Source organism: Hibiscus syriacus, unplaced genomic scaffold, assembly GCF_006381635.1.
Source record: "Hibiscus syriacus cultivar Baekdansim isolate YM2019G1 unplaced genomic scaffold, ASM638163v2 tig00014073_pilon, whole genome shotgun sequence".
In the NCBI taxonomy this organism is placed as follows: Eukaryota; Viridiplantae; Streptophyta; class Magnoliopsida; order Malvales; family Malvaceae; genus Hibiscus; species Hibiscus syriacus.
Window position 1 is genome coordinate 52,476 of NW_024062314.1, and position 11,514 is coordinate 63,989.

Here is an 11,514-nt window from a genome sequence, read left to right on the forward strand (position 1 = left end):
CCAAGTTCGGACCACCTCCACGGTTGCCACCACGTCCAACACCCGGCGCCTGAACTCCACTACTAGTAGGTTTGCGGTTTTTGTTGTTGTTGCGGTGCTTGTTCTGTTTTCCACGTGCACGACCTGGAGGAGGATGATTAGAAATCTCATCAGTGTCATGATTAGTCACCATCATCGCATCATCAGCCGTCGCCTCCTTCATGCTGGTTTCTTCTAAGGCCAACATCGATCGAACTTCATAAAAAGGTGGTAGTACCTTTTTGTGGCGAATAACCGAAGCAACTCCCTTGTAAGCCGGTGTAAGACCACCCACCATGCGAAGAACAAGACGATTGTTCGAAACCGGAGCACCCACATTCTTGAGTTGGTCGGAAAGTGTTTTGAGGTGCTGGCAATATGCAGAAACCGAGGAGAAATCCTTCAAGTAGGTGTTGTTGAACTCGTGTTCCAAGGAAACAGCACGAGAGTTCTCATTATCCTGAAACAAATCGCAAAGACGATTCCATAGAGTCATGGCAGAAACATCGGCTTCAATAACGGTATTCAAAAGATCTGTCGAAATTGTGGAATAAATCCACTGAACCACAGCAGCATCCAACGTATCCCATAACTCTTGTTCTTCCTGACTAAAGATGGTCGGCTCTGTGGCCTCCCCGTCCTTAGATTTCGGTGGGATAATATGATGAAGAACCTTGTGAGATCGACAATAGACCTTGAATAACTCTACCCAATTTGTATATTGGACGTTCTCCATCTCAAGAGTGATGGGAACATGTGTCTTGATGTTAGAAACAGCAAGAGTAGGGTGAAAGGATGAGGAAGATGATGTGGGAGCCATATCAGACGGAAGGACAGAAGACAGAGAAGAAGAGGAAGAGAAAAAAATAGGGTTGCAGAAGCTAGGATAGATCAACCGTAGCTGATACCATGAAAGAATGTAATTCCGTGTCTTTTTCATTACCACAGGGGTTTAATATATACACAGTCATTAGTAGATACAATCCTAATCACTAGGCTATAATTTAGGAATTAGGCTATAACTTAGGCAACTAAATATACAATAGTAAATACAAAATATTTGGAGAATATTTTGTAATTAGGAATTAGGCTATAACTTAGGCAACTAAATATACAATAGTAAATACAAAATATTTGGAGAATATTTTGTAATCTATCAAGCCTTCCCTCTATAGTTGGGAGAAATAAAAGGAAAACCTTCCTCAAACTTAAGGAAAAGTTTCAAAATCGAGTTCAAGGGTGGAGCACTCGACTCCTTTCTATGGGAGGTAAAGTGGCATTTATTAAGGTTGTACTTCAATCTATACCTTTATATGCAATGTCTTATTTTTTTCTTCCTAATAGCTTATGCAAAGAACTTGAAGCAATTTTTGCACGTTATTTGTGGCAAAAGTCAGCAAATAAAAGAAGTATTCATTGATGTAGCTGGTCTGATTTGAGCAAATTAAAGCAAGGAGGCATGGGTTTCTGAGACTTTAGCAAAGTCAACGTCCCTCTTCTCGCTAAACAAGCTTGGCGCATTGTTATTAACCCAAGTTCACTTGTTAGGCTTCTAAAGGCCAAATATTTCCTCAACTATTCATTTATGGAGGCAAATTTGGGTTCTTCCCCGTCCCTCATTTGGCGTAGTGTTAGGAGTTCTAGGGGTCTCCTCGAACTGGGTATGGGCTGGAGGGTCGGGACAGGTCAGTCCATCTCTAAAATCATAGTTAGGTGGTCATTCAAGTAGTTTACCCTAAAATGTAATCTAATTCTAAACTCTAATTTCTAAGGATAATTACAGTTTATGGTTCTAATGAGGCATGTGTTCGCATGCAGCTATGGAATCAACTGAGTACTGTGGAAAGTATGGTGGATACTATGCGTTGGTTGATAGGAGGGGACTTTAATGTCATTTTAAAAATGGAGGAAAGCTCGGTTCCTATTAGTGCATGAGCAAATGCTGACATTTTCAATTTTCAAAACTGTGTGGAGTTGGAGCTTTTTGATCATCCATTTACCGGTCCTCTTTTTACTTGGTCGAACAAACAACAAGTAACTTACCTTTCACGTAAATTGGATCGTGTACTTGTGAATTCAAACTGGGTTGGAGCATTTACTGATTCAGATGTTGAATTACAAACTCCAGGAGATTCGGATCATTGACATGCTCTAGTTTGGCTGCATAAAAAAGCTCTTGTAGCTATACCTAAGCTATTTAAGTTCTTCAATTTCTGGATGCTACATCCAGAATTTATGTCTATAGTTGAGGAGCTAGGCAGGCCCCAGTTGTTGGGAATCCAGCTCAGGTGTTGTTTCAAAAACTTAAAAGGTTGAAGAGTTGTCTCAAAGAGCTTAATAGGGCTTAATTTAGTGACATTTCGGGTCAAGTTAAATGAAAGAGAGAAGAATTGATAAAATTCAGCTGGCCAATTAGGATATGATATTGCTGGCAACAATATTAATGCTGAGTTGAAAGTTGAGAGTGAATTGAAAGTTCTTGAAGAGACAAAATTGCTTTTCTATAAGCAAAAAGCACAAGTGAATTGGATTAGAGATGGTGACCAAAGGACTCGATTCTTCCGCTCTATGGTGGCTAGCAAGAGGAAGAGTAACACAATTTGGGTTCTCTATGATCAAAATGGAACTAGGCTTGATACTTTTGATGCAATGTTAAATGAGGTGATTAATTTTTTTTTAAACCAATTGGGTGTGGCTGATCCAGATGTGAAGGGTTGTAATGTCAGGATGATTAAAGACCTTCTTGATTAATCCTTGCCTATAGGTATTGTAGATGCTTTATGCATGGAAATTTCTGATGATGAGATAAAGGAGGCCATATGGGTCCATGGGAATAAAAAATCTCCTGGGCCGAATGGTTATAACTCTTATTTTTTCAAAAGAGGTTGGCCTATAGTGGAGGATGATTTTAAGGCTACCATCAGGACTATTTTGATGACTCTTTTATACTCCCTTCTTTTAATGCAATGGCTATAGTTATTATGCCAAAGGTGCCTAACCCAAATATGGTTAGGGATTTTAGACCTATTTCATACTGCTCAGTTATTTATAAGACTGTTACAAGAATTTTAGTGAGCCGATTGGCTTCTGTTTTTCCTGGTATGATCTCCATGAACCAGACTGCTTTTTTGAAAGGGAGGAGTATAGTAGATGACACACTACTTGCTCAAGAGATTGTAAGGGGTTACACTACAAAAAATATCTCTACGAGATGTTCTCTAAAAATTGATTTACAAAATGCATTTGACTCTCTAAACTGGGAGTTTGTAGGTGTTATCTTGTATGCTTTGAGACTGCTTGAGAAATTCATTGGCTGGATTTGGGCATGCGTTACAAATCCTAGATATTATATAGTGTTTAATGGTAGCCTAGTTGGTTATTTTAGGGTTGCTCGGGGTATAAGGCAAGGTGATCCTCTCTCACTGTATATTTTTGTCCTTGCTATGAATGTCCTGTCTAGTTTACTTAATGTGGTTGTTTTGAGGGGAATTTTTAAATTCCATCCTAAGTGTAAATGGATTGGCCTCACCCACCTTTATTTTGTTGATGATCTGCTTATATTCTACAAAGGTTTAATTGATTCAATCATTAGAGTGCAAACTATTTTAGATACATTTTATTCCATATCGGTTTTGAAATTAAATGCTAGAAAATGTGAGATATACATAGTTGGGGTCTCTGCTGAGCAGTGTGCTGCTATAAGGAAGATTACTGGATTTAAATTGGGAAATCTCCCTGTGAGATATTTGGGTGTTCCATTGGTGACTAGGAAACTTACTGTGAAGGATTGGCAATGCCTTATTGATAAAATAAAGGCAAAGTTGAATTTATGGGATAATAGGCATCTTAGCTTTGTTGGTAGACTGTAACTTGTTTGTGTTGTTTTATTCAGCATAGCAAATTACTGGTGTAGGCATCTTATTCTGCCACAAGCGATAATTAGAAAGATTGAGCAGTTATGATCTAGTTTTTCTTGAGGGGGTCTAATCTGCCTGCAAAGGGATCTCTAGTAAATTAGAGACATATCTGTTTAGTGAGATCTGAAGGGGGCTGGGTGTTAAAGATATAGGAGGCTAGAACAAAGCATGTATTGTGTAGTTAATTAGAAACATTTTGACTAATGAAGATTCCATTTGGGTAGCTTGGATCCGTGCTTATATTCTTAGGAATGTTGAGTTTTAGCAGATGAGTATTCATATTAATGTCAGTTGGAGTTTCAAAAGCATCTTGAATTTGAGATTTGCTGTTTTTCATCTTTTTGCTGGTCCGGATAGAGACCTTAAGACTAGGCAGATATGGGAGGATATGCGCACTAAGGTTCCAAAGGTCCCATGGCATAGTCTGGTTTGGTTTCCAAGGAGAATTCCAAAGCACAACATCATTGTATGGATGGCTATTTTATATAGAATTCCTACTCAAGTAAGGCTTTTGAGAATGGGGTTAAGTGTTGAAAATGATAAGTGTATGCTTTATGGTATTAAGGTTGAGACTAGAGATCATTTGTTCTTTGATTGTGGTTTTGTGAGAGAGTTGTGAGGAGATATCCTTACTTTGTGTGGTGTAAATTGTAGAGTTAGCAATTGTGATAGGGAGTTAGCATGGGTTGGTCATTGCTTTAAAGGAAAGTCTCTCTTTGTAAGAGTGTTTAAGCTTGCTTGGGATGGCCATGTGTTTGTCATTTGGAAGGAGAGAAATAGTAGACTTTTTGGTGGGCAAAGCTAGACTGGTGGATGATGTGCTGGAAGAAGTCAAAGAAATTATTCAGATTCGACTGAAAGGATGTACTATCAGTAGAGCTGATCCGAGAAACAACTCCCTCTGTGTAAAATGAGGTATCTCTTAAGTTGGGGTATACTTGTAACAATGTTCTTACGCTGTTTGTGCAGCAAGAGTTAAGTTGCTATTTTATGTAGTAGGTTTCCTGCTTTCTTGGGTGATGAAAATTGAATTATCCAAAATAATAATAATTTGTAAGGAACATAATACTTTAACTTTGTCCAAGTGCAACCAATATTTATAGGGGTTGCCCTATTTTTTTCTCTTTGTTTAGTTGTCGTTAGTTTTTTTCTTTAATTTTTTATCAACGATGGCATCAATTTTGGTGTTGATCTCTACCACATTATTCATTATTCTTCCTTTGCTTTATTATAACATATCATTATTTTTTATATTTATTTATTTTAAATAGTCATGTCTTTATAACATGTTTTCTCTAACTTTATAACATGTTTTTCTCTGCCTTTATGGCACTTTTTTTTTGGTTATTTGGTCGTTGTTTTTGTTTATCTTTTTTTAGGGTTAGATTTGACATCACCACGACTGATTAAGATTTTGCTTATTTATTATCATGATGATCTTCTCTGCTTTGGACCCTCTAATTAGATTTGTATACACAATTTTTGTTCCTGGATAGTATTTTTATGTCGCTCGATTTGATTTGAGATTTGTCAATTTTATTTTAATAGTTTCATCCCTTTTTGTGGTTTGTATTGGGATTTTTGAAGCTCAATTTGATCAACCGAAAATTTCACAAGGGGGTGAATTGGAAAAAATTATTTGGGGAGTAAGGAGAAAAAATATAGAAAAATTGGCACATCAAGTTATACTGGTTCGACTTCTCAACTATATCTACCTCCACTACTTTAGCTCCTCACTAAGAATTTTCTAAAAATTACTAACTTGTTCTTTATTTTTCAATGAAAAAGAGATAACATTTACAAACTCCATAGCTTTAAAAGGCCCAACTAGAACCAAAACCCATTTACAAGGAAAAAGATATAAACAAATAAAACTTCTAAAAATGAAGGTGTTTACAAATTTAAAGCTCGCAAGAACAAAAATATATACAAGAGAATAGGAATAAAGAGTGAAAATCTCTTCTATTGTGTTTGATTTCTTGGATAGGTGTTCTAACCCTTCTTCAAGTGTCTTAAACTTGTGTTTATATGTTGAAATGAGTTTGTGGTCGTTTCTAGCCATTGGGAGTAATTTGGAGAAGTTGGGGATGTTTTATCTGCAAAATAAAATTGCCCAGTACAGAGGGTATCGGTACTTATATAGGGAGTATCAAAACTACCTTTGTTATTTTTAATTAAAACTAGTCGTTGAACCTGACGGTATCGAGACTAAGCCTATGGTATCGATACTACTATGTAAAGTAATATTGGTACTCCTTTGGGTATCGATACCATTTCTACATTTGGGAATTTGAGCAATGTTGGTAGTATTGATACTACCTAGTGAGTATCGATGCTTCCCTTACCTTTGGTATCGGTACCCTATGAACAATATTGGTACTGTTCATGAGTTATCGATACTGTAAAAACAGTATCGATACTTCTTGTCCAGAAAATCATTTTGTTCTCAATTCCAAGTTTTAATGGACTTTGAATTATTTTTGAAAACTTTGAATAAATTCAATTCAAGTCCAAAAATGTTTTGCCATAAATTGTTATATTTAAACACATTTCAACAATCTCCCCCTTTTTGATATAACAAAACATTTGAAAAAAATTTTGGCAAAACTCCCCCTTAATAAAATATTTAATGAAAAAGATGCCAAATTGCTGGAAAATGTTCAGCTCCGCCTTTTACATTGAGAAATTGATTTTTTTTCAAACTCATATTTCTCCCCCTTGTTTTATATAAAAATACTTCAACTTTAAAGTTCAAAAATAACATTGGAAAGTAAGTAGTAATTTTAACATTAAAATCATTTGAAAAATCAAAACTCTCCCTCAAAAATAGTATTCCAAACAAATATCTAACTTTAAAAGCATGACAATTAAACAAAATTGAATTTCAACAAAGAGTAACAAACATGTTAGTAGAACATAAAATTCAATATATCCAAGTCTAAAATTCTTTATGCAATAGCAATTGTTAAAATTAAGTGCATATGTATAAAGTTATTTAAAAACGTTATGCATTTAAAAAATTGATATCAATTGTTAGAGAGATATCATTTGCCTTTTAAGTCACATGCATAAACATTTAAATTTAGGTCAAAATTTAAAGTTTGTAAAATCAAAGCATTTGAAAATTTGATATCAATTGTTAGAGAGATATCATTTGCATTTAAAACCAATTTTGACCAAAATTCATTAAAATGAACTAAAAATTATAAAAAAGCATTAAAACTTTAGAAAATGTTCATCATAATTCCTTTTTAGCATACATGATATAGAAAAACATAAAATCATTTAAAATCAAAACTCATGCATGTTTAAAACTAAATGAGCAACCAATTAATCAAAACAAAAGCATTAATCTTGGAGGTTACCCATTCCTTTTTCAAGTGTGGCTAAAGCATTTGAATATCTTCACTTTCATCATCATTGCTCCCACACACCTACAAGAGACATTGAATATATTTTGGTATCCAAATTGCTTTGGATCCTTGGACGTTAGTTTCAATGCCCCTTGTTCCCTTAGAAACACATACTTGTCTAATTTTAAAAGGTTTTCTTTTCTTTATAGGACAAGAACTTTCCATGTGACCATGAAAATGACAATGTGAGCATTTTGCCATTTTTAAACAAAATGAGTTGTTTTTAGAAATTAATTCTTTTTCTTTTGTTAAGTTTTCAAGCTTAACATTCAAATCAAAATTTTATTTTTTATAAATCATTGATTTTGATTTTTAAACTCTCTAAATCATTTTTCAAAATTTCATTTTGTATTTCAAAATAAACTTTTGCTTTCAAAACCAAATCATTCTCAACTTTAAGTTTTGAAATTAATTTCTTATATTTGGAATTCATGGTCTCAAATTCCAAATACATTTCATTATAAGAAACTTGTAACTCGTCAAAATAATAAGAATATAATTCATTTGAGTTAGAAGTTACCATTGAATCTTCTTGGATGGCCATGAGGCATAGGTTGGCTACTTCATCTTCATCATTGGAGTCATCTTCATCACTTCAAGCTGCCATAAATTTCTTCTTCTTACTTAATCCATTCTTCTTACTTGATCCATTCTTCTTTAGGAGGGGACAATCATACTTGACATGCCTTGTTCTTTGAGAATTGAAACACACCGAGGGACTCTTATTCATTCTCGATTCATGCTTTACTTCCTTAGAAGTCATGAATCTCTTGAATCTTTTGAAGAGTTTGGCCATCTCTTCTTCTTCATCATCGTGTCATCCACCTCTTCATTTGAATCTTGATTGCTCTCATTGGTGGATTTGAATGATGTGCCTACCTCATCCTTCTTATTTTGCTTCTCTTCATCTTCTTCCTCTTCCTTCACCATCAACTCATGAGTGAGAAGAGAAGCAATAAGCTCATCGAGAGTGAGAGACTTTAGATTCTTAGCCTCAATGATCATCGTCTTCTTCGATTGCCAAGACTTTGGAAGAGAGTAGATCATCTCCCTCACAAGTTTCTCATTAGGGATTTCTTCTCCAAATCCCTTCAGACCGTTAAAAATCACGAAAAATATATCCGTCATAGCTTTGATGTCTTCATCTAGTTTCATCTTGAAATTCTCATAGCTATGGTTGAGAAGACTTATCTTGGTTTCCCTCACTTTATCGGTTTCTTCATGAGTGACTTGGATCTTGTCCCATATCTCATTGACATTGGAAAAAAATGAGACTCTTCCATAATCTCTCGTGCCTAATGCACAAAAGAGGATGTGCATAGCCTTAGCATTGAGTTGGAACTTATTTTTCTCTCCATCACTCCAATCATTCATCTCACCGGGTAGAATGAAGTATCCCTTCATGATTGAGTTCCAAGCTTTTAGATCATTTGATTGAATGAAGAGCATCATCTTATTTTCCAATAGGAATAATTAGCTTAATTGAAGTAAGATGGCTTGTTGACCTATTATGAGTCTTCAATGTAGTAAGAGCCGGAAGTCAAAGCTATCTTCTTGTCGGTTGCATCGGGAATTGGTAGAGCTTCTTCTAGGATCCTCTTAAGGTGGTTAAACCTTCTAATGAGTCAAGTTCTGATAACAATTGCTGGGATTTTAGAAGCTCAATTTGATCAACCGAAAATTTCACAAGGGGTGAATTGGAAAAAATTATTTGGGGAGTAAGGAGAAAAAATATAGAAAAATTGGTACATCAATTTATACTGGTTCGACTTCTCAACTATGTCTACCTCCACTACTTTAGCTCCTCACTAAGAATTTTCTAAAAAATTACTAATTTGTTCTTTATTTTTCAATGAAAAAGAGATAACATTTACAAACTCCATAGCTTTAAAAGGCCCAACTAGAACCAAAACCCATTTACAAGGAAAAAGATGTAAACAAATAAAACCTCTAAAAAGGAAGGTGTTTACAAATTGAAAGCTCACAAGAACAAAAAATATTTACAAGAGAATATGAATAAAGAGTGAAAAGATCTTCTCTTGTGTTTGATTTTTTGGATAGGTGTTCAAACTCTTCTTCAAGTGTATTGAACTTATATTTATATGTTGGAATGAGATTGTGGTCGTTTCTAGCCGTTGGGAGTAATTTGAAGCCGTTGGGGATGTTTTCTCTGCAAAAATAAAATTGCCTAGTACAGAGAGTATCAGTACTCCTATAGGGAGTATTGATACTACCTTTGTTATTTTTAAATAAAACTAGTCGTTACTAGCCGTTGGGCCTGACGGCATCGTTACTAAACCTATGGTATTGATACTGCTATCTAAAGTAGTATCGGTACTCCTTTGGGTATCGGTACCATTTCTGCATTCTGGAATTTGAGCAATGTTGGTAGTATCGATACTACCTAGTGAGTATCGATACTTCCCTTACCTTTGATATCGATACCCTATGAACAGTATAAGTATTGTTCATGAGGTATTGATACTGTATGAACATTATCGATACTTCTTGTCCAGAAAATAATTTTGTGCTCAATTCCAAGTTTTAATGGACTTTGAATTATTTTTGTTAACTGTGGAAAACTTTGAATAACTTGATTTCAAGTCCAAAAACATTTTGCCGTAAATTGTTATATCAAAACATACTTCAACGGTTTGTTTGTTGATGCAATCAGATCTTTTTGTATCTACCATTTGTTCAATTAGGTTTTTTAACATTTTCGTTGTATGGTCAATATGTGATCTTAAGTAGCTAATTTTTTTTAAGAAAATATCTTTATTATATGTTTAGTTTACTATTGTAGTTGTAAACCTTTATTATAATTTAAATACTTTTTATTTTTAATAAAATTAACAACTTCTGTAAAAAATTCATAAATATTTTTACTAAAATAAAAATCATAATACTTTGAAACGCAGCGCGCCATCTGTTTCTAATAAATTTCTATTTTATTAAAACACGCTCGATTATGATCATGTTCGTAATACTTTGAAATGCGGCTCGTCATCTGTTTCTAATGAATTTCTATTATATCTGTCAACCAATCAGATCAATGCTCATGCATAGAGTAAAATTCTAGCAGCTTACTACTAGGTAAGGTGTTCATGGTAGGTTAACCTTCTAGCAGCTTACTACTAGGTAAGGTGCTTATGGTAGGTTAATCGTACCGTTAAATCTAAACAGTTAATTAATTGTTATAACGATTATTAAATTTTATTAATCATAACCTAACCATTAAAAAATAATTAGCTGCTAACGATAACCCTTATTAATGGATTGGTTATAGGATAACCTATGGTTAACCTATTATAATATTTTTCAAACATAACACAACTTTAAAAATTTTAAAATTTGATAAATTTGCGACGATAGAAACATATATATTTATAAAAATATTATTTATTCGTAAATGTAAATAAAATAAATATATATATATATATATATATTATGAGATATATTCAATTTTTTATAGTTTAAAACTTTACGTGTATATTTATATTTTTAATTTAAAATCATGTATTTCTTCTATATATGTTTGTTTTGATGTGCTCTTATATAAGATAAACGTGATAATTAAAAAATAGGAGGAATCAATTTGATTTTATTTCTAATTCTATTCTCTAAAAAAATATAATTAATTAATTATAATTTATTAATGGTTAACCGATGGTTACCATTTATCAGAATGCATTATACGTAAACGTAACCGTTAGTCAATATCTTTAGTGGGTCGGTTATCCAAAACCATTAAATCTTAACGGTCTGGTTAATTACCTATAAGTTACAGCGATTAAATAAATTAATAGTTACAATTAACGGTAACAGATTAATCTGAACACCCCTACTAGGCTACTACTTGGTTCAATTACCCTTTACCTTTTAAAGTGTAAGAATAATAATATGTATATATTCCGTACTTATTTTATATTTTAATGATTTAAAGTATCTATAAGTTTATCTTTTATTAGATTTTATATTTTATATGTTAAAATGTAACGTCTTGAATTTTAAATTTTAAATCTAATCAATCAAATATGATTTTTCGATTAATTATTATTTTAATTAATATTAAGTTATTTCAAAGTTTTAAAGTATCCAAATGATATTTTGTGAAATTCAACTTTGTGAGTTTTATATCAAATAATTCTATGACTTATTCTTATATT

General features: G+C 33.4%; 1 protein-coding gene across 1 annotated transcript; it reads left to right on the forward strand.

The window, feature by feature from the left end:
- The first annotated feature begins 1,603 nt into the window (after positions 1-1,603).
- LOC120206888 lies at positions 1,604-4,554 on the forward strand. The gene is made up of 5 exons (XM_039206455.1): positions 1,604-1,703; positions 1,802-1,864; positions 2,435-2,679; positions 3,138-3,883; positions 4,227-4,554. Exons 1-5 carry the CDS (start codon positions 1,604-1,606, stop codon positions 4,552-4,554), a joined length of 1,482 nt encoding a protein of 493 aa, XP_039062386.1.
- Positions 4,555-11,514: the final 6,960 nt, after the last annotated feature.

Coding starts and splice junctions, on each gene's coding strand:
- LOC120206888 (XM_039206455.1), top strand. CDS start 1,604: ATGGAGGCAAATTTGGGTTCTTCCCCGTCCCTCATTTGGCGTAGTGTT. Junction 1,865..2,434: donor TCAACTGAGTACTGTGGAAA/GTATGGTGGATA, acceptor CTGGCCAATTAG/GATATGATATTGCTGGCAAC. Junction 2,680..3,137: donor TTGATGCAATGTTAAATGAG/GTGATTAATTTT, acceptor TCCATGAACCAG/ACTGCTTTTTTGAAAGGGAG.